At 43.1% G+C, this 24,144-nt stretch overlaps 1 protein-coding gene across 2 annotated transcripts in view; it reads right to left on the bottom strand.

Annotated features, from left to right (window-relative positions):
• Positions 1 to 24,144, bottom strand: part of LOC309584615 (ubiquitin-associated protein 1-like) — a 78,798-nt gene that overhangs the window by 23,785 nt on the left and 30,869 nt on the right. For both annotated transcript variants that reach the window (XM_082300737.1, XM_082300738.1), the window contains exon 3: positions 22,268 to 22,392. In XM_082300737.1, the coding sequence (XP_082156863.1) occupies positions 22,268 to 22,392 (125 nt within the window). The remainder of the gene's footprint in view (positions 1 to 22,267; positions 22,393 to 24,144) is intronic.

The following is a 24,144-nucleotide window of genomic DNA, read 5'->3' as shown; positions in this document are numbered from 1 at the left end:
TGCCTCAGGGGAAAAACCCAGGACCCCGATTCCCTCCCCCTTCCCAGAGGGGCACGTCTCCCCGGCTGTGTGCAGCAGATGCTATGGAGAAACCTGGCTGCCACTGCCCAGGCCCGCTGTTTTCTGCTGCCGCCGCAGGCTTTTTTCTACACTCTAACCCAACACCCCGTGTCTGCCCGATGAGGAAGGGGCAGTCAATAACTAACTCATGTAAGCACAAGTTAACTATTGGGAGACAGCAAATGTTAGTTCAGACAGAAAATGTTAATTACAAAACCTAAGAAACCGAATTCGCCCTAATCTTGTCAAGATAGGGGGGACAAGGATTATCCCAGAGACTGCTGAATCATTCCTCAAAGGACTACGCATGCCCAGGGAGAAAGGTGAAAAGTGCACTGTGAGGATGACTACTGGTCTTCATCAGAAAGACCCCTGAGGAAGAAGAGGAGCCTTCCTTAGTGCGACCACCAGGACATACAGCGCATGCATGGCCCGTATGCTAATGATATTAATGACTTCTGAGAAATAATTTGTATAACCACACCTGTCCCAAGGAAAGTGATGAATATTCATCATTTAACCCTTAATACTGTGTTGTAGTGAACACCGGTGTGTGTGTTTTGGAGGAGCGATTCCCACACACCCGGCGCGCCGAATAAAGCAAATACCCACTTCTCTGACTCTGTCTCTGAAGTGTCTCCTGGCCCGGTTGCGGCGTGATTCAATCTGGCGACCCAGATGGGACCCTCTCTGCCCGGCTGCTGGATCCATGGGTAAGCAGACCTCCCAGTCGCGACCTTGAATTTTCAGGGGGAGCTCAGCTGTCCTTTGGCTCACGGCAGGGGAAGACAAGGGCCATCTACACCAAATTAAGGTATTTGCTATTCCTTTTAAACACAGAAATACCTGCAGGTCCAGGGTTTGAGTCCCTGAGGGTGGGTTGAAAGTCCTGAGGAAGACTGGGTCTCCCAAAATTAGTCCTGGGCAAGAGGAAAAGTACTTTTAAGGGGTTGAACCCTGACTTTTAAAGGGGTTGGACCCCCAGGGCTTGGACCCCACTGTGAAAGGTACCTTTAAGGGGTTGGACTCTGCTGTCATGTGCTATTGTACTGCTATTCTTGTTTTGTCTGTTGCTATTCTGCGGCTGTGTGAGTGAGAGTGGATGAGACGTGCTGTCAAAGTACGAAGCGAGTGAGGGGCTCTATCTGCGGTTCCGTACCCCGGCGATGGGCTCGGCCAGAGAAAAGCGAAGCGTTTGGCAAAGAGTGAATGAGTATAAATCATATAAACCGTTGGTTTGGAATTCAACCTTACTATCCGAAAGGGGGCAGATTTTAGAGAAAAGATTTTAGCTATTGAATTGAAAACATCCAGACCCCCAATGCCTTTCTGATATCGCTCCATCTGATTTCCCTTTTGAAATGCCGTGTTTAGTGTATAAAAACAGTTGTGAAGCTTGTATTTGTATGCATGTATTAATTGTGAGAGAAAGTGGTATTGTACTTCTACTAGATGGAGTGAGTGGTGTCCAAGATGCCAGAGGAGAGAGCTTGGTATCAGACTAGAAAGAGCAGGAATAAAGAACTTGACAGAAAATGAAGGTGTAAATAATGTTAGAGTAAGGGGAGAGTGGCAGAGAATAGTGAGAAATTTGAGAGGAACTGGTTAGAAAAGTACAGCAAGTGTATGTAAGAAGGGATGAGGAAAAGGTGAAAGCAATGGCAAAGGTGATGGCAGAGGTTGTAAGAATTGTGGACATTGTGGTTAATAGATTTGGGTGTTTAGTTCCCTTTTCTGCTTGGTGTTTTGTGCGGAGCTGTAAGGCTCCTGTTATGTAGTGCTTGTGCAGAGCTGAAAGGCTCCTGTTTGGAGGGGACCCATGCCCCTGTGCCTTTTGTGTTTTGTTGTGAAAAGCCAAAATTGGCAGGTTTCAGTCCTGAGGCAAATCCGGAGCTCCTATCTTGTGGGGAACCCTCCCCCACCAGTCTGTGGTTTATTGTGGAGAACTAGAATTGGCAGATTCTAATCCTGCAGCCAATTCTGCAGCTGCAGCCTTGTGGGGATGGTGTTGTCCCTGTGCAGGCCCAGGTATTTGTCATGCAACCTCATCTGCAGGGGCTGTAGAGAAACCTATGGGGAAAATGTTTTGCTGTCCTTCCTTGGTTAATTTGTTAGTCACCTTTCTACTCCTGGGGTGGACTTGGTAAAAAAAAAAAAACAAACTTGAGATAAGGAACAATTGGTTACTAAAAGATGATTGATTACTAAAAATGTGATTGGTTATTAAAAAAAAAAAAAAAGGCAACTCAAATGCCTGATTCACAGACTGCAACTCTTGCAAAACTTTTAAAAGCAGTCTCACTCCCTCCACTGAAGATCAATTGGAAGAAACCCCACTGAAAACCGGTGGGAGACAACAAAAGTGGTGCAGCAAGCACTTCATAGAATAAAAACTAAAACTCCACTTGAATAAGTTAATGGAATTAAACTCTTGTTTCACTCAGACATATTTTTCTTTTTTTTTTTTTTTGGGAAGTTTGTTTCTTTTCTCTTTTCTAGGAATGTCAAATGTCCCGACATCAAAGATAAAGAAAGCAGTTTGAGAGCAAGGAAACTGCAAGCAGCAAAATCACACCTAAATGTGATAATCATTGCTTCACTGTCACTTTGTGTTAGCCCCAAAACGTTTTACTTCTTTTTTAATAATTGGTCTAGTGGGCCAAATTTTCACTTTTCTTTTATAGGAATCTACCAACACATGAGATGGAGCTGTGTGAAAACCAATGAAATTTAAAGTGTCACTGTCATAGGTTACAATAATTCTTAAATGTGTCTTCACAGAGGTGAGGGGTGGAGAATGTCATAGGTTAGCAAGCATAGTCCCGGAAGGGACGTCCTTGCTAAGGGGTGCTTACAGTTTCCTCTGGGAACTGATAGAACCTATCAGCTGGCCAGTTTGAATATGGACAATTCTCTAAGCCACTTAAAGTTGTGAACACCTCTGTGATCCACATTTAAGAATAGGCAAACTCCCCCTCCAAGCTCTCTCTCGTTTCCGACGCTGGGACAGGTGGCTGCAGGCCCCGTGTGGGGGCCAGCAGGCCCGGCCAGGCCCTGCTTGGGCCAGGCCGGGCCGGGCCACGGCCATCCTGGAGCCATGGACCTGTTCCAGCCGTGGAACCCCCCCCACTGCCTTGCCGTGGGCAGCCGGAGCGGCTCGGCTCTCCCCCCTCTCCACTGCGATAAGAAAAATTCAACATTCCAGCTGCAAAGCTGCAAGGCCGAGGTGAGATTAACCCTTTTACTGCTGTGAAGAGCTGAAAACCTGAGGGAAGAGAGAGAGGAGATGCTTAAAGCTGAAATTCTGTTGTGAAGCTATGATATATCAGAGTATCCTGTTGTAATTTCATGAAGATATGGGGGGTGGAGTGTTCAACTCGTAAGCAAAAGCACCTGCACTGAGATAGGCAGATGCTGACGCAGCTGTAATTTCATGAGAAGTTTGGACAGGGAGAGATGAACCAGATGAGGACTTTTGCTCCAAACGGGAAAGGAGAAAACCTCAGTACCTAGAGATGCTTCCAGAGATAGTCTTAACGATGAAGATGATGAAGACCCTTTGCTCCCAGGGAAGGGGAAGGGCCTCTGTTTTTGTTTCTGAACAGCTCAACCTTAAAATTGTACCCCAAGAAACTTCAAGAGTGGACCCTCGAAAGCAGTTGCGGGAAAAGCTGCAAGTCGGGGGAAAGGACTCACATGCAGGCAGAGAGACTCCTCTTCCTAAATGGACTGAACAATATTTGGAAGTGGGCGGCTGTCTCGTTGTGATAATGTTTTCATAGCATGAGCAAGAAGAGACTTCTCTTTCTAAATGGACTGAACAAGGTTATTATGGAAGTGCTAAACAGACTGAACATCTCAAGGGTTGTTTTTTCACATTGTCAGTGGGAGAAGGGAGGAAGGTGGGGGGAGGAGGAGAGTTCTGAAGGTGGTATAATTTTTTTTCTTCCCTCTTTTAGGTCTGTTAATAAACTTCTTTATATTCTTTCAAGTTTGGTGCCTGCTTTGCATTTCTCCTAATTCTTATCTCACAGCAGATAAACAGTAATGAGTATTTTGGACCAAACCACTACAGTCACCATAATTGCTCGCATTGTCAGTCGGTTAATGTTTGTAATTTGTTTGTGTTTTCATTGCAAGTGACTTGGTGAGAGATCAAATAAAAGTTAAAGCATTCTATCTATTCTTGAGTTTAATTTTTGTCTAACTTGTTTTGTCTTTTTACTGAAAAATGGTGTGCCTAAGGTCTTATAGATGTATAATTTGTCTCAGCCAATATTATCCTGAGAGTTGGTATAAGAATTTATACATATTTGAAATCCTACAAATATGGACTAACCTTCCCAGTTCTGCCTCAGAAGGCTTCAAAATTATTATAATCCAGCTAAATTTTTTGAATTTTCTAATTAGTGAATTAAAGAATCTTGACAAAACACAAGCAAATGCTACATGAGAAATGATTGAATCCCCCTTCCTAAACCAAGAGGAATACAGAAAAGCCTTCTACTAGCTCTCCAACTAATGTGCTGTTGAATCTCATGCCATATGTCTTAAGAGGGTATTTTAACTTTTCCTCACCCCTCCTATTTATAGCACATTCTGCAATCTTGGTTGTAGGTGCAGAATGTGATGAAGGCAATTTATTCACTAAATTAAAAAAAAACCAAAAAACAAAAAACCAACCAACCAACCAAAAAAGGCTTCTTGAGACAAAAAAAAAAAAAAACCAACAAAAAAAGCAACTAAGTTTGAAAGAGAATTCATTTCATTTTTAATCCCACCAAAAGTAAAGCCACAGTTTGTAGTGTGATGTTAAATGACAAGAGTGCTATAATCTGTCTCCTGGAAAACAGCATAGCCCTGACATAAAGATATGTTTGCATGAGAACATTTTGTATGGAAATGTTTTGTGTGTTAGTTTTGTATCATAAAAACTAATCCTTCATAAGGTATAGAATTATAAAGCAGAGTAAGAATATTATTATAACAAAAACTGTATAAAGAAGCTACAATCAAAGAAGCATCCTGAAGATACCTGACTAGGACTTTAAACTGTAAGTTAAACCACTAAGATTAGATAAAGGGAAAACCCACTCTTTGATCAACGCAGGCCTAGGAAAAAAAAAAAAACAACAACAAAAAAAAAAAAAAAGAAAAAAAAACAAACAACCAACCAAACAAACAAGACTGAAAGAAAAGAAATATCCATAGATAGTAAAATAACAAATCAAGTGATCCCATTAGTAGGAGATGTTGAAATTCCAGGGAGATCAAAACGGGCTCCCCCAGTGATTATTGAACTACTGGAAGGGGCACAACCAGTGTCAGTTAAACAATATCCACTAAGGCATGAAGCACGAGAAGAAATAGAACCAATAATTACTAAATTTATTGATCAGAGGTTGTTGAGAGAGTGTAGATCTTCCTACAATACCCCAATTCTACCAGTACAAAAGCCAAATGGAAGTTATTGATTAGTTCAGGACCTGAGGACAATAAATGCAATAACAAAAACACTACATCCCATAGTAGCCAATCCTTACACTTTACTCACAAAATTACAAAGTGATTGGGTGTGGTTTTCAGTTTTAGATTTAAAGGATGCTTTCTTTTGTATGTCATTAGCTGAAAGCAGTCAAGAAATTTTTGCCTTTGAATAGGAAAACCCCAAAACAGGGAGAAAAAGCCAACTTACATGACTGTATTGCCACAAAGATTCAAAAATAGCCCCACGATATATGGAGGTCAATTAGCCAAGGAACTGGAAGCCTGGACACCGCCACTTGGAGAAAGTACACTCCTGCAGTACATTGATGATCTACTAATAGCAACAAGGACCTGTGAAGACTGCAAGAACTGGACCGTAAGTCTTTTAAATTTTCTGAGACTAAGTGGCTATAGAGTCTCTCCTGAAAAGGCTCAGCTAGTCCTCCAGAAAGTTACATATCTGGGGTATGAACTGGCAGGAGGGGAAAGAGCCTTGGGAGACAACAGGAAGGAGGCAATTTGTCAAATGCCCAGGCCAACTACAACCAAAGAACAGAGAACTTTTCTGGGAATAAAAAGATGGTGTAGATTATAGATCTACAACTATGGACTCATTGTGAAACCTTTATACCAACTCCTAAAAGAGACTGAGGGAACTCACCTATGCTGGACACCAGAGACTAATAATGCATTTGTAACTCTGAAACGTGAGTTGATGCAAGCTCCAGCATTGGGCATACCAGATGTCACTAAACCTTTTCTGTTGTTCTCACATGAGAGACAAGGACTGGCGCTGGGACTTTTGGCATAGAAGCTGGGACCATACAAAAGGCCAGTGGCTTATTTCTCCAAGCAGCTGGACGTGGTCAGCCAAGGATGGCCCGCCTGCCTGGGTGCAGCGGCAGCTGTGATCCTGAACATAGAGGAAGCTCGCAAGTTCACACTGGGCCAGCAGATAACTGTTTTTGTCTCTCACACAGTGTCAGCAGTGCTCACACAGAAAGGAAATCACTGGTTAACCCCATCTCGCTTTCTCAAATACCAGGCTGTCCTAGCAGAATGAGAGGATGTGAGTATCCAAGTAACTAACGTCTTAAACCCAGCAGCTTACCTCCAGGGCAAAGCTACTGAGGAGCCTGTACAGCATGACTGCATCGAAACCACGGAGGCAGTTTACTCCAGCCACCCAGACCTAAAGGACTCTCTGCTAGAAAATGCAGGAAACTGGTTCACCGATGGGAGCAGTTATGTCAAGAATGGTAAGCGGCTCTCTGGGTATGCAGTTACAACCACAGATGCTGTCATTGAGGCAAAACTGTTACCTGTGGGGACATCAGCTCAAAAGGCTGAAATAATAGCCATGACTCGAGCCTTGGCATTGGCCGAAGGAAAACCTATCAACATTTAGACTGATTCAAGGTATGCTTTTGGGGTGGTACACGCCCACGGGGCTATCTGGAAAGAAAGAGGTTTATTAACCTCACAAAAGAAAGAAATCAAGCATGCTACTGAAATCATGCAGTTACTGGAAGCAGTGGTAAAACCTTCAAAAGTGGCTATAATGCATTGTAAGGGACACTCCCAGGGTAACATTATCGCTGAACTAGGAAATACTATGGCAGACAAAACAGCAAAGGCAGTGGCTGGCAGGGATCAAATTCAAGCCCTAGCTCTAATTCCTTCTAGCATCCTTATGGATGAAAAAACCCCCACCATACAACACTGATGATTTAAATTGGATACAAGAAGACAAGTGACAAATGAGCACAGATACTCGAGTGGGCTAGGATAAAGGGTCTCATTGTCATACCCAGAAAACTGTTAAAATTATTTATCCAAAGTGAACATTGCATCAGATCACCTTAGATGACACTTCTTGAAGGTTTAAAGAGGTATGGGACAAACTTACATCATGGTTACCCAACTTATCCTGGCTTAAACAACTGTTTGTAATAGCTATTTGTGTTATTGCATTGTTACTCAGTGTTTGTATTAGTAGTTACTGTTGTATGATATTATGTACTTAGAATCGCGATGCTTATGCTCAATGGCACAAGCACAAACTTAGAAAAAAGATAGAGAAGGGTTCTTACTTTAAAGACATGCAAGATTTGTAAAGAATTACAAATAACCAAAGAAAAGGGGGGATTGAAGAAGGGGCAGTCAATAACTAACTCATGTAAGCACAAGTTAACTATTGGGAGACAGCAAATGTTAGTTCAGACAGCAGATGTTAATTACAAAACCTAAGAAACCGAATTCGCCCTAATCTTGTCAAGATAGGGGGGACAAGGATTATCCCAGAGACCGCTGAATCATTTCTCAAAGGACTATGCATGCCCAGGGAGAAAGGTGAAAAGTGCACTGTGAGGATGACTACTGGTCTTCATCATAAAGACCCTTGAGGAAGAAGAGGAGCCTTCCTCAGTGCGACCACCAGGACATACAGCGCATGCATGGCCCGTATGCTAATGATATTAATGACTTCTGAGAAATAATTTGTATAACCGCACCTGTCCCACGGAAAGTGATGAATATTCATCATTTAACCCTTAATACTGTGTTGTAGTGAACACCGGTGTGTGTGTTTTGGAGGAGCGATTCCCACACACCCGGCGCGCCGAATAAAGCAAATACCCACTTCTCTGACTCTGTCTCTGAAGTGTCTCCTGGCCCGGTTTTGGCGCGATTCATCTGGCACCCTGAGATGGGACCCTCTCTGCCCAGCTGCCATGGGTAAGCAGACCTCCCAGTCGCGACCTTGAATTTTCAGGGGGAGCTCAGCTGTCCTTTGGCTCACGGCAGGGGAAGACAAGGACCATCTGCACCAAATTAAGGTATTTGCTATTCCTTTTAAACACAGAAATACCTGCAGGTCCAGGGTTTGAGTCTCTGAGGGTGGGTTGAAAGTCCCGAGGAAGACTGGGTCTCCCAAAATTAGTCCTGGGCAAGAGGAAAAGTACTTTTAAAGGGGTTGGACCCCACTGTGAAAGGTACCTTTAAGGGGTTGGACTCTGCTGTCATGTGCTATTGTACTGCTATTCTTGTTTTTTCTGTTGCTATTCTGCGGCTGTGTGAGTGAGAGTGGATGAGACGTGCTGTCAAAGTGCGAAGCGAGTGAGGGGCTCTATCTGCGGTTCTGTACCCCGGCAACGGGCTCGGCCAGAGAAAAGCGAAGCGTTTGGCAAAGAGTGAATGAGTATAAATCATATAAACTGTTGGTTTGGAATTCAACCTTACTGTCTGAAGGGGGGGAGGACTTTTAGAGGAGGGTCATGGGTTAGCAAAGCGTAGTCTCGGAAGTGATGTTCTTGCAAAGGGGTGCTTACAGCTTCCTCTGTGACTTGATAGAACCTATCAGCTGGCCAGTTTGAATATGGACAATTTTTTAAGCCACTTAAAATTGTGACCGCCTCTGTGATGCACACTTAAGAATAGACAAATCCCGGGCAGAGCTCTTTCTCGTTTCTGGCACTGGGACAGGTGGCTGCGGGCCCCATGTGGGGGCCAGCAGGCCCGGCCCAGGCCCTGCTCAGGCCCGGCCGGGCTGGGCCATAGCCATCCTGGAGCTGATGGGCCCTGTTCCACCTGCGCCCCCCGCCCCCCCCCCCCCCCCCCCCCAGCCCTGCTATGTGCCGACCAGTGCGGCCAAGATTCAGTTGAAGCTGCCCTGCTGTCCGGAAAAAGATCGTGTGACCAACAGCCATAAGCAACATTCCAGCTGCAAGGCCTAGGTGAGATTAACCCTTTTAGTGCTGTGAAGAGCTGAAAACCTGAGGGAAGAGAAAGAGGAGATGCTTAAAGCTGAAATTCTGTTGTAAAGCTATGATATATCAGAGTACCCGTTGTAATTTCATGAAGGCATGGGGGGTGGAGCATTCAACTTGTACTTGTGAGCAAAAGCACCTGCACTGAGATAAGCAGATGCTGACGCAGCTGTAATTTCATGAGAAGTTTGAACAGGGAGAGATGGAAGCGATGAGGACTTTTGCTCCAAATGGAAAGGAGAAGACCTCAGTTCCTAGAGATGCTCCCAGAGATGAAGATGAGGAAGACCCTTTGCTCCCAGGGAAGGGGGAGGGCCTCTATTCTTAGAGATGAAATGCTCCCAGAGATGGGTGAAGAGAACTTTTGTTTCTGAACAGCTCAACCTTAAAATTGTACCCCAAAAAACTTCAAGAGTGGACCCTCGAAAGCAGTTGTGGGAAAAGCTGCAAGTCGGGGGAAGGGACTCACATGCGAGCAGAGAGACTCCTCTTCCTAAATGGACTGAACAAGGTTATTATGGAAGTGGTAAACAGACTGAACATCTGAAGGGTTGTCTTTTTACATTGTCACTGGGAGAAGGGAGAAAGGTGGGGGGGGAGGTGAAGTGTTCTGAAGGTGTGGTATGGATTCTTTTTCCTCTTTTCTTTTTCCTTCTTTTAGGTCTATTAATAAACTTCTTTATATTCTTTCAAGTTTGGTGCCTGCTTTGCTTTTCTCCTAATTCTTATCTCACAGAAGGTAAATAGTAATGAGTATTTTGGACCAAACCACTACAAGGAGAAAGATTTTAGTTACTGAATTAAGAACACCCAGGCCCCAACGCTTTTCTAATATAGCCCCAGCTAATTTCCCTTTTGAAATCCCATGCCTAGCGTGGAAACAGTTGTGAAGCTTGGGTTTTGTGTGCATGTATTAGAAAGTGATATTGTCTATTAGAAAGAGTGGACAGTGTCCAAGTTGCTGGAGGAGAGAGCTTGGTATTAGACAAGAGTGGCAGAGCGTGGCTTTGTGGAAGGGAGGAGTTGGTTCTCTGGTTTTGGGGGTTTTTGGCCGTGGAAGAGAGAAAAGACGGGGAGAAAGGACAAAAGAGGCAATGGGATCATCAGAAAGTAAGGAAATAACCCGGAAAAGTCTGCTAGGATGCGTGTTGGCACATTGGAAAGAGCTGGGGGGAGTCCCTAGAGGGAATATGAAAAAGAGCACCCTAATTAAATATTGTAATCAGTGGTGGCCACTCTACAAATTGGATGATGGTGAAAAATGGCCAGAGAATGGCTCTTTAAGATATAACACTCTGTTGCAATTAATGTTATTTTTAAGGAGGGAGAATAAATGGGATGAAACCTCCTATGCATATTGTTTTTTTACCTTAAGACGCAATCCAGAGTGGTAGAAACAATGTGGCATCAATCTGGCACCACAGGACTCTATGGTCCTCTTCCTAGAAAAGGAGGCAAAAGGAAAAAAACTGCATGAAGAGGTGTTGCTCATCATGCAGTATTGGGCAAAGATGTTTAAAGCTCAAAGCTGAGAGAGTCCAGGATCCCTTGGAAACCCAGGAGCTAATGGGGTGCAGTGGTGGCACCCTAACATCAGGAACAATGTCCCCAGAGCCCCAAACATCCTCAGAGGATAGTGGGGATGAAGGAACAAGCGAGACTGGCTCAGGAATATCATCCAGAACTAGAAGCAAGGCCCCTTTAGAAAAGAAGCTCATAGCACCACTTAGACAAGTGGTGGGGCCAGACAGGGGAATAACAAAAATTAAAACACCATTTACAGCTTTGGATTTAGATACGTGGAGGGAGGCAGCCAGAATGTATAGAGAAGACCCTGAAAAGGTAGCAAAGAGGTTTGAATTGGTTGTTAGAAATCAAGATATTGATTGGGAGGATATAGACCTAATGCTATCAGAATTAACTGAGACAGAAAAAGCTGCTGTAGTATCCACAGCAAGAACACATGTGCAGGGACAGAGAGCTGCTGGGACATTGCATGGAAATGTAGATAACATTTTTCCTACAGGAGATCCACACTGAGACCCCAATGATCCACAAACATATCTGTTCTTAGTTAGATACAGGAAATTAGTACACTGGGGGCTTCTAAATGCTATACCTAAAACAGTTAACTGGTCATTGTTATTCAGTATTCACCAAGAAACCACTGAATCCCCAGGCACATTTATAGAAAAATTAAGGGATAATATGAGAAGACACACTACACTGGACCCAGCTTCTGAAATTGGGCAGCAATAGTTAATATCCTTATTGATGGGGCAATCAGCACCAGATATACGTAGAAAACTGCAAAAGATTAAGGAACCAGATAACCAAAACTTAGAGAAACTTCTAGCAGTGGCATGGGAAGTTTATAAAAACAGGGCACAGCCCCACACAGTCGCAGTGGTCCAGGTCAGGGGATCGGGATTCCCCAGGGGCGGGAGAAGGCCCCCACCTAGAGGACAAAAGCAGCAACGCCCAGGCTCAGATCAATGTTTGTTATGCGGACAGCCTGGGCACTGGAAATGAGATTGTTCTATGAACCGTGCCGCGACCCCAGTGCCACAATCATCAACACCTCCGGGACCAGTGATTGTCACAGCTATTCCATGAGTGACGGGGACCAGTGGGTCCCTCCCTAGCCGACTCGCTGGTCAAAGTTAAGCTAGGGGAATGGGAGGTGGAGTTTTTGGTGGATACTGGAGCCACATTCTCAGTCCTGAATCAGACTTTGAGTCCTGTAAGTAATGATTATGTCCAAGTTGTTGGGGCTACAGGGAAAACTGAGAAAGCCTATTTTTTGAGACCCTTAAAATTAACATTAGGTAAAAGATGGGAATACACCAATTTCTATATCTTCCAAACTCGCCTAAATCCCTGCTAGGCAGAGATCTATTAACCTGGTTATAAGCAAAAACAGAATTCACAGAACAAGGAATGAGACTACAGGTTCCTGAAGAAAAATTAATTTTGGCCTTGAGTTTAGCAAATGTCCCTGAAAAAGGAGGAATACCCATAGATGATGAGATAACAGATCAAGTGATCCCACTAGTATGGGATGTCAAAATACCGGGAAGATCAAAACAAGCTTCCCCAGTGGTTATAGAATCATTAGAAGGGGCACAGCTGGAGTCAGTTAAACAATATCCACTAAGGCATGAAGCACGAGTAGAAATAGAACCAATAATTGCCAAATTTATCGATCAAGGGTTGCTGAGAGAGTGTAGGTCCCCCTACAAAACCCCAATTCTACCAGTACAAAAGCCAAACGGAAGTTATCAGTTAGTCCAGGACCTGAGGGCAATAAATGCAATAACAAAAACACTGCATCCCATAGTAGCCAATCCTTACACTTAACTTACAAAATTACAAAGTGATTGGGTGTGGTTTTCAGTTTTAGATTTAAAAGATGCTTTCTTTTGACTGCCATTAGCTAAAAAAGTCAGGAAATTTTTGCCTTTGAATGGGAAAACCCCAAAACAGGGAGAAAGAGTCAGCTCACATGGACTGTATTGCCACAAAGATTCAAAAATATCCCCACGATATTTGGAGGTCAATTAGCCAAGGAACTGGAAGCCTGGACACCGCCACTTGGAGAAGGTACAATCCTGCAGTACATTGATGATCTACTAATAGCAACAAGGACCCGTGAAGACTGCAAGAACTGGACCGTAAGTCTTTTAAATTTTCTGAGACTAAGTGGATATAGAGTCTCTCCTGAAAAGGCTCAGCTAGTCCTCCAGAAAGTTACATATCTGGGGTATGAACTGGCAGGAGGGGAGAGAGCCTTGGGAGACAACAGGAAGGAGGCAATTTGTCAAATGCCCCGGCCAACTACAACCAAAGAACTGAGACCTTTCTGGGAATGACAGGATGGTGTAGATTATGGATCTACAACTACGGACTCATTGTGAAACCTTTATACCAACTCCTAAAAGAGACTGAGGGAACTCACCTATGCTGGACACCAGAGACTAATAATGCATTTGTAACTCTGAAACGTGAGTTGATGCAAGCTCCAGCATTGGGCATACCAGATGTCACTAAACCTTTTCTGTTGTTCTCACATGAGAGACAAGGACTGGCGCTGGGACTTTTGGCATAGAAGCTGGGACCATACAAAAGGCCAGTGGCTTATTTCTCCAAGCAGCTGGACGTGGTCAGCCAAGGATGGCCCGCCTGCCTGGGTGCAGCGGCAGCTGTGATCCTGAACATAGAGGAAGCTCGCAAGTTCACACTGGGCCAGCAGATAACTGTTTTTGTCTCTCACACAGTGTCAGCAGTGCTCACACAGAAAGGAAATCACTGGTTAACCCCATCTCGCTTTCTCAAATACCAGGCTGTCCTAGCAGAATGAGAGGATGTGAGTATCCAAGTAACTAACGTCTTAAACCCAGCAGCTTACCTCCAGGGCAAAGCTACTGAGGAGCCTGTACAGCATGACTGCATCGAAACCACGGAGGCAGTTTACTCCAGCCACCCAGACCTAAAGGACTCTCCGCTAGAAAATGCGGAAAACTGGTTCACCGATGGGAGCAGTTATGTCAAGAATGGTAAGCAGCTTGCTGGGTATGCAGTTACAACCACAGATGCTGTCATTGAGGCAAAACCGTTACCTGTGGGGACATCAGCTCAAAAGGCTGAAATAATAGCCATGACTCGAGCCTTGGCATTGGCCGAAGGAAAACCTATCAACATTTAGACTGATTCAAGGTATGCTTTTGGGGTGGTACACGCCCACGGGGCTATCTGGAAAGAAAGGGTTTATTAACCTCACAGAAGAAAGAAATCAAGCATGCTACTGAAATCATACAGTTACTGGAAGCAGTGGTAAAACCTTCAAAAGTGGCTATAATGCATTGTAAGGGACACTCCCAGGGTAACATTATCGCTGAACTAGGAAATACTATGGCAGACAAAACAGCAAAGGCAGTGGCTGGCAGGGATCAAATTCAAGCCCTAGCTCTAATCCCTTCTAACATCCTTATGGGTGAAAAACCCCCACCATATGACACTGATGATTTAAATTGGATACAAGAAGGGAAGGGACAAATTGGATCTGATGGGTGGGCTAGAATAAAGGATCTCATTGTCATACCCAGAAAACTGCTAAAATTATTTATCCAAACCGAACATTCTAAGACACATTGGGGAGTTGATGCTTTATATAACCATTTGAAGGACAAAGTGACAGCATCTAAATTAAAGGAAAGAATTGAGGACATAACTTCCACTTGTGAAATCTGTCTTAAAAACAACCCTAATACCACTGTTAGGCTAAACACAGGAACTATCACTAAAGGAGTTTTACCAGGGGATGTGTGGCAAATTGACTTTTCTGAATTACCTAGGAAGGGGGGATACAAGTACCTTCTAGTCCTCACAGACACTTTCTCAGGTTGGCCAGAAGCTTTCCCTTGTAGGACAAATAAAGCTAGAGAAGTTGTTAAAGCTTTAATACAAGAAATTATTCCACGATTTGGGGTACCCAGAGAAATTAATTCTGACAGAGGATCACACTTTGTAGCCCAGGTGGTGCAGGGACTGAGTCATCTACTGGGCATACACTGGCAGTTACATACACCATACAGGCCTCAGGCAAGTGGACAAGTAGAAAAGATGAATCACTTATTAAAGCAACAATTAGCCAAAATTTGTCAAGAAACTAATTTATATTGGTATCAGGCTCTGCCCATGGCTTTGCTAAGAATTAGGGTAAAACCACGGCTCAAAGAAAAATTAAGTCCCTTTGAAATTCTGTATGGAAGGCCCTATGGAACAAATGTGATTCACAATGACAGTGTAGCTCTGGTTGGGCAAAGCTACCTAATAGATTATGTAAAGCATTTAGGTCAAAAATTACAATCAATACGCACTACAGCTGTTAATTGTCAACTGCCGCCACCTGATAAAGCCTTTCATAAATGTGAAACCAGGGGATTGGGTTTATGTTAAGTCGCCTTCAAGGGATCCACTCCAGGAAAAATGGGAAGGACCTTATCAGACACTGCTGACCACTCATACAGCAATTAAAGTACAAGGAAAACCGACCTGGATCCATTATACCAGGACCAAACCTGCGCCAAAACCAGAGTGGGAGGCAAGAACAAGACCTCTGCGCCTTCAACTACGAAAAATCAACACAACATGATTTGGACCATACTGGTAACATTGATAATTGGGGCAGGTGCATGGGACCAGAATACATACCTTCGATTGCTCAAAGGTGTTGTTGAGAATTTTAATCTAACTGATTGCTGGATATGTTCCCAGCTGCCTGAGAATTCTGCTAGAGGCTTTCCTTTGGTTGGGGCAACATTCCCTAATACAACAACAATCTATGCTGCACTTAGTACTAACAGGCTTTCACATTATGTCAACATATCCCTAGATCAACTTCAGTGGAAATTAGAGTTTGAAGAGCCAATAATTGGGTCCTCACCAGTATCCTGCGTGCAGCAGTGCTGGGAAGAATCTGTACCTAAAAACTCAGGAAGGAATAAGACAGACTCCAAATGCGGGAACTTAACATTTATAGGCAGCTATCCTAACTGCTCAGAATTCTGGACCTATGGGGGGTTAACATGTGGAATAAGAATCAAACAAGACAAGGACCAAAGCCCAAGGGTTGGCCGGTGCCCACAGGGCAGGGTTGGTACTGGATATGTGGTCACAACGCCTATAAAGTTTTACCCTTGGGATGGCAAGGCCGCTGTGCCATAGGACCAGTATTTCCCCACATTACTGTTGTTTCTCAACAACAAGGCTTACTCTGGACTTTTATACAGAGGACCAAACAGACATCAAACCCTTTAATAGATAGGCCCACTAGATTTCACAGCTTTGCCAGATGGTTTATACCGGGACTCGGAGTAAGTGAACTAGAGAAAGCAATAGTGAACCTTTCTGCTATTGTAGAAACCATAATGAATGCCAGTGCAGATGCCATAAGAGCACAGCAAATCGAGATTAAGAGCATCTCACAATTAGCCATACAGAATAGACTTGCATTAGATTTGCTGTATGCCAAGGAAGGAGGAGTATGTACAGTTATAAATACAAGCTGTTGCAGCTATGTTGATTTAGACAAACGAATAGAAACAGATTTGCAGACAATTCTGGAAAAAACACGGACACTACATCAGATCACCTTAGATGACACTTCTTGGGGGTTTAAAGAGGTATGGGACAAACTTACATCATGGTTACCCAACTTATCCTGGCTTAAACAACTGTTTGTAATAGCTATTTGTGTTATTGCATTGTTACTCAGTGTTTGTATTAGTAGTTACTGTTGTATGATATTATGTACTTAGAATCGCAATGCTTATGCTCAATGGCACAAGCACAAACTTAGAAAAAAGATAGAGAAGGGTTCTTACTTTAAAGACATGCGAGATTTGTAAAGAATTACAAATAACCAAAGAAAAGGGGGGATTGAGGAAGGGGCAGTCAATAGCTAACTCAGCACAAGTTAACTATTGGGAGACAGCAAATGTTAGTTCAGACAGCAGATGTTAATTACAAAACCTAAGAAACCGAATTCGCCCTAATCTTGTCAAGATAGGGGGGACAAGGATTATCCCAGAGACTGCTGAATCATTCCTCAAAGGACTACGCATGCCCAGGGAGAAAGGTGAAAAGTGCACTGTGAGGATGACTACTGGTCTTCATCAGAAAGACCCCCGAGGAAGAGGAGAGGCCTTCCTCAGCGCGACCACCAGGACACAAAGCGCATGTGTGACCCGTATGCTAATAATATTAATGACTTCCGAGAAATAATTTGTATAACCGCACCTGTCCCACGGAATGTGATGAATATTCATAACTTAACCCATAATACTGTGTTGTAGGGAGCACCGGTGTGTGTGTTTTGGAGGAGCAATCCCCACACACCTGGCACGCCGAATAAAGCAAATACCCACTTCTCTGACTCTGTCTCTGAAGTGTCTCCTGGTCCGGTTTCAGCGCGATTCACTGATCCCCCCCGGCTCCTGCTAAGGTTGCGGAGTTTTCTGTTACATTTTGTTTGCCACCCCGTGGTGTGCCTGCCTCTGCTGTTCCAGCTGCCGGTCTGAGGTTCCTGCTACAGCCCATTTCGCTATCTGGAGGGGCACTGAGACTGGCTACCCCTGTGGGTTTGTAAAGGAAGCCCCTTTTCTATCTCTCCCGCCGATGCGCCCACCATTACCCACATGCAGAGAGGTGGCTGAGCTCGCACCACAGTGCCCCCTGCAGCCACAGGGGAATCATTGCACCTGCCCTGCCCGGAGACAACAGCGCCCCTGCCGGCTGTGACCATAACTACACCAAAGAGGAAAGTGCTTGACAGCCGAGAGAAGATTGTTATTGGGTTTCTGTTTTTATTTGTTGCTACTGCCGTTGTGATTGTTTGTTTGCCTTATTATACATATATATATATATTAGTAAAGAACTTTTATTCCTTTTCCCATATCTTTGTCTGAAAGCCCCAAAAATTTCAAAGTTATAACAATTCGGGGGGGGGGGGGTGGGGGGGTGGTCACATTTTCCTTTCCAAGGAAGGTTCCCGCCTTCCTTGGCAGACACCTGTCCTTTAAACCAGGACATCATCACAAGATCAGTTTCACAGCTTTTCCACCCTGTCCCCCCCCAAGACAACAGATGTAGCAAGCCTACTAGATAGTCATACCCAGATTTGGCATCACTGAACTACCTCCTGTCCACAAGTTCCACAAGTCATTCAAGAGTACAGCAGAGTATTTTTTTCATTCAAAGACCAATACAGTATTATTCAGTTTCCCCTAATATATTTCTAAGGGACTTGATATTATAGTTTTATATCCACTAGTTTAAGAGGTATTGGTATTCTTACTTCAGTGCCAGTGGCTCACCAGCAAAGGGCATGTACTGGCTACACCAATGATGACAACTACCTGCAGTAGCAAGTTTTGATGCAGTTACTGGCATGACAGGATCTCACAAGCTTTTCTCATTTAACATCAGCTCCTTCAGGGTCAGGTTAGCACAGGAAGGCATTTTTAAGCTACTCACTATCAGTTTACTGGTTATAGTAGTGGCCTGATTGAAAGGACAACATTCTGAACAGATTAAATTTACTTAAAGCTTTCATATCTTAGTAAGAATAAACAACCTCAAATGCTCTTTAAATAACCAAAAAATGTTCAGAAAACACAGCCTACAAGTTAAGTCTAGGGTATAACCTGAGATTCACAAGAAGTTATAAGATACCCTTGCCATGATAATGGCATATAACTGAACAGGAGTGCTCTTGCCATGAGACTGCTAGGTCATACAAATTCCTGTCTCTAAAGAGCAACAAACCAGCAAGGCTTGCTAGGCCTCTACTAAGCTTTTCTGGGACTTGCTATGTGTTGCACCACATCCTATCCTATAGCAGGCTCCAGTGAGATCCTGGAGACCTGTTGTCTCAACTGCATAACAGTTTTCCATTCCCTTAGCTCTAAGACTCCAAGAGGCATGATACACAATTTATCAGCAAGGTGACTTTGAAAAACAAATCACTGGCAGAAGTGCTGAGCACTACTCATTATACACTCTTTGCTATCCGAGCAGAGCTACCAGGGATTTTTTTTGTGTGTGTGTGTATATGGCTATATACACAGACAAAACCAGATCAAATATTTTTTTTATATTAAAAAAGGAGGTATTTCCATAAAAATATATAGCTTTGGACAATTTTGCTTCCTTGCACTTTTATTTTTTTAACAGCTCTCACTACAGCTACAAAAAAAGTCAAATTGCACTGCAAGATGCGTATTCTACATAGTCACATCCTATTATGCAGGGTGCTTCAGTCCAATTGGACATATACTTGATCCTCAGCATGGCAGGAAAATGGAGACATAGCACAATGAAGCCAGCAATAGGACATTAGTCGCCTTTAGCTCTTCCACACCAGCTTAACTGGGGGAAATATGTGTATTAGGACAATCAGGTAATCATTTAATGGTTGTAATGAAAAAGCCATGATGTAGGGTAACTGAGATAGTCAGCTCTCCAGTGGATGAGTTGCAGGGCAGAAAAAACAAATTAAAAAAAAGAAAAAAGGGAAGAAAAAAAGCAGAACTATCTGTCACAACAGAAATGAAAACAATCGTCAGTTTGGACTGACCATGGAAAATCATTGATCCAAATGAGAAAATATAGTTCAATTACACTTCTTATATCATAACCTGCATTTGGAGATTAGATTTTCAACATTTATGCTAAAGCCATTGATTTTATGCTACTATGAGTTTATGGTAAGAGAAACCTGCTCCTCAAAGACTGGGAAGCCATCTGAATACCATGCTGTAACCTGTTTACGCTACATGTTATACATGAAATCCCTAATTAGCTTGGTCCTTGCATGTTAAGTGTTTTAATTAGTTAATTTTGAGTTAAACAATTTTAATTGAATGTTAATGTTCACCCATCAGTCCAGGTACAAATATCAAGTTCTGCTATTAGTGTTTTCACTTGCTCAAAGCAGTTTATCTGCACCAGTTCCAGTTAAAGTTCCCCAGTTAAAAGTGTCCCAGTTAAAAATCCCTTTCCAAACTTTAAACCACCTGTACACTGCAAGAGTTGTTTTTCTCATGTTCACTGTATACTTTTACAAATGTTTTAAGATGTATTAGATGTATTTTAATATTTTTTTAATGGTTTCTACTTTGCACCTTAGTCTCAGAACCAGCTCCAAACCCCAGTTTCTAACAGCCAACAGCTGTTTTTAGACCTTTGGCCTTTGGTCTGTAGGTAAGCTCCATGGCAACCTGAATCTTAATGAGGACATGTTACCACTCTTACTTCAGCTGCTACTACCCCCCTGACAACGACGAGCTATTGGTAGACAGAGATGATCTGTCAAAAGGGAAGCACCAATCACTTAGGACCAAAGGGGTGTGCTGTGGGCGGACTGGGGCAGAGCAAAGGCACTATAAAACAGCGAGTCAGCTTCAGAGCAGGGCAGAACACTGCAGATTTCAGCTGTAGTGGACGCCAGTGCTGGGCACTTAGGCCTTACTCCTATTTAGGAGCCTTTAATAATTTTTCCTTGACTTTTGGATTAGCTAAAAGTCAGCCCAGCACTGCAAGTTTTTCCACCAGAGGTCCAGTGCTCTTTAAGCCTGAAGATCTCTAATCCCTGCACTCCTGGGGCATACCTCTTGAGCCACTAGAATCCCAAATTTTTATATTTTTCTGATTTTTGTAATTTTTCAATTTTTCCATTTTTAATAAACTATTTTAATTTTTCTAAGAGTTGTCTCATTCCTCACACTACATCTGGAAAAGAATTCCCACTCAGAACTGCACAGAAAACAAGAACTGAAAATTTATTTATTCATCCTACTATTGTGAGAACACATAAAATATGGTTATATAAACACTTGTTACCCTCAAAAAAGATTCTACAAGTATACCATAGCATGGATGTATCAGTTCTTAGTATTTGCGTCTTAGAAATGCTACTCAAATTCAGTCAGGGTAACATTTAGACCTATAACCACCTGTTAAGGGTCAGGCTTTTCTTTTTTTTCTTTTTTCTTTCTCTCAGGAAATTTTCTTCTCATTTGTTGCCCTGGAGATGATGAATGGATGGTACTTAAGAGACAAAAGACCTAGTTGGACATCTTGGAATTCCATTGAAATGGTCCTGGGGGAGGAGGAAGGGGTGCAGTTGCTGCAGTCTCTTAGCTGGGGAGTGACCTCTCTGGCTGGGGGGTTTCTCTTGGGAAGTGCAGAGATACTGCGAGAGGTCAGGTGGGCTAACCGAAATTTGGCTGGGGGTCAGGGGCTGGGCTCAGCCCCTGCTCTCTCTGCAATCGGAGTGGAGAGTGGCCGCATGTGGTGCGAGGAGTGGGCGCCTCTCCTTCCCTAGACGGGGCTGCATTGTGGTTTGCTGCCGGGGTCTGGGGGGCTTTTTTTGCTGTTTGTACTGGCTGCCGACATCGACTGCTGCCTGATCGGACCTGCCTGCCCCTCGCTGTTTTTCTGTCGCTGCTCCGGGGTTTTTGCTAGACTTTAGCTCGACTGCCCTCCCCACGGATCCGCCTGGCCCCCACTGTTCCTGCCGCCGCGCTGAGGTTATTGCTACATTTTGATTCGCTGCCCCGGGTCTGCTCGCCTCTGCTGTTCCAGCCTGCTGCTCCAAGGTTACTGCTACAGTCCAGCTTGCCACCCTGAGTGGTACTGAGACCGGCTGCTCCCCATGAGTTTTGCAAGCCATCTCCCCTCCACCCACTCGCCCGAGCTGCCATTGCCATGATGAGAGGCTGCTGAGCTCGCACCACAGTGCCCCCTGCAGCCACGGGGGAATCATTGCACTTGGGCCCGCTCGCGCCCTCTGCCGGCTGCAAGAGAGTCACTGTAGCCGTCACCTTGCCGGGGCCCGCCAGTGCCCCTGCCGGTTGTGGTCGTAACTACACCAAAGAGGAAATTGCTTAATGGGCGCGAGAAGGCTGTTATTGGGTTTCTGTTTTGTATGTTGTTGCTTGTTTATCTTGTTAAATATATTCTAGTAAAGAACTGTTATTCCTTTTCCCATATCTTTGCCTGAAAGTGCTGTAATTTCAAAGTTATAATAATTTGGAGGGAAGAGAGTAATATTTTCCATTCCAGGAAGGTTCCCGCCTTCCTTGGCAAACACCTGTCTTTTAAACCAGGACTCCACAACAAAAACGCTGTACTTTTTTGAAATAGATATGCTAAAATAAACGTTATTAGGCTTTTTAAAAAGTAGAAGCTTTTTGCACAGCCTATCATATTTTTATTTTTCTATACATTCTAACAGATCTTCTGCAACTACTGCCTGGCATATGAAATGACACTACAGGACCGTCAAGACTAACATTTGAACACGTGTAAACTGTGACTACTTGCAGTTTACAGCACCATATGTTGGGGGTCAGGGGGAAGAGAGCAGAAAGGCAAAACACATCACTTACCTGGGCTTCTCTGACAAGCTGAGAAGAATCAGGCAGGCTGAAACCAATGGGTAATCCAACCTTTGCTGGGATTTTGAATTTGTCTCCTATCTTAAATGGGACATCATCAAGATAACTGAAAGGACCTAAGATCAAAAGTAGAAACTGTATAAAAAACCTTACAAGCTTAATGCATTCAATTAAGACTCACATTATTGGATTTGGGAGCTATTTATCTCTGATGCCCAAGCTATACCAGATGACTCAATACAAAGGAAGTTGCTTGATCAGAAAAACACATTGAATCTGTTTGGACTTCATTGCCTCAGTTTTGGGTTTTTGGTGGTGTTTTGTTTTGTTTGGTTTTAATGTTTTAGCTCATAACTACTAAAAAAAAAAACCCAAATACACAACACAACAATCCAACAACTGAATAGATTTTGAAGTCAATACACCCAATGTTTTAGCTTCCCTTGTGACAAGACTATCTCTACAAAACTGGAAGTTGAAGCTCTCTCCTGAACGCTGTATTCTGTCTCTAAAAAGATCCATCTTTTTTATCATATTCAAAACAGGCTTTAAAATAACCCAGCTTTAGAGCAGCTAAGCTAAAGTAAAATCCAAGTATTGGCATACAAGTGAGAAGTCACATTTGTACAGAAGTGGTCACAAGGGCAAAGTGGCCTAAAGTCTATAGACAGTCCACTTAAACCAAAACAGTGAAACAGCTCAAGACTATTCAGCATAGCAATTCTGATTTTTGAAACAAGGCAATATAACTTAATTAGCTGTCTGATTTGTGATCACTCCAATGAGAAGCCTCAGACTTATTTCATGGTCCTCCATCTGTTCTTTATCTGTCACTCACATGATATTTAAAAAGTATTTTAGGATTAAACTCTTTCTTCAGGCATCCTGCAAACTCATAAAGCCGAATTAGAGCTCAACCACCTCCAAGCAACCAGACTATAGGTTTGCTTTCCTTGAGCTGCTGTGAAAAAGTATTAGAAAACACACAATATATATTGCACTCGCTTTCTTGGATCTCTCGTCTAAGCTTTTGGAATTACAAGCAAGGTTTCCAGCTGCATATAACAATCTGGAGCATTCCTCTAGCACTCATTTGTAACTTTGTTTTGAGTAATGCAGATCCAAAGAGTGGCATCACTAAGATGGTGTTCAGTGACTAACCTCTTGTTCAGTGAGCTGTGACTTGCCATTTTTATCTGACTGTAGCAAGGCATCTCACTCCCCACAAGAGCTTATCTATTGTTTGTTAACCAGTCAGATAACTCAAACAGGACAAGCTGTCTTGTAGTGAGTTATTTTGGCACCATGGGGTTAACACTGGTCTGGCATCTCCCAACTGCCAATAAACATCTTACTTTTGAAGTGAGATTTGACAAGATAACCTGAATTTCTGACTGACGGACGCTTTACAACTATAAAAGCCACACCAAACTTCAACAAAGCAGAAATGTTCTAAACATTTTCCTGGAAATGCATGGAGTTTCTCCCATGAGTGGGGACACCTATTTCATGGTTACTTTCCAAGGGATTAAGTGAAGGAATCTATGTACGTTGTTGTAGTTTCAGTGGTAAGTTATGTTTGACTCCTAATCAATACTATTTCTTTTGCTAGCTTTAATATAGGTACTTTGATATAGTTTTATTGTTTTTTATAGTTTACTGTTTTATGTTATACTATAATCCACTAGTAATTCTTTTAGTTTTATACTGTGTAGTAATTCTGATTAAGATCTTTCATCAATTATCTTTTGTCTCTTTATTTGTCTTAATAAATAATTCATTTTATATAAATATATCTGATTTGCCATCATTAGAACTTGCAGGACAGTTGCAAAACATAAACTGTTGATAGTCTGAGGCTAAGATAA

This window comes from Coloeus monedula (genome assembly GCF_965178545.1).
Source record: "Coloeus monedula genome assembly, chromosome: W".
Classification (NCBI taxonomy): Eukaryota; Metazoa; Chordata; class Aves; order Passeriformes; family Corvidae; genus Coloeus; species Coloeus monedula.
This window is presented reverse-complemented; position numbering and strand designations above follow the sequence as displayed.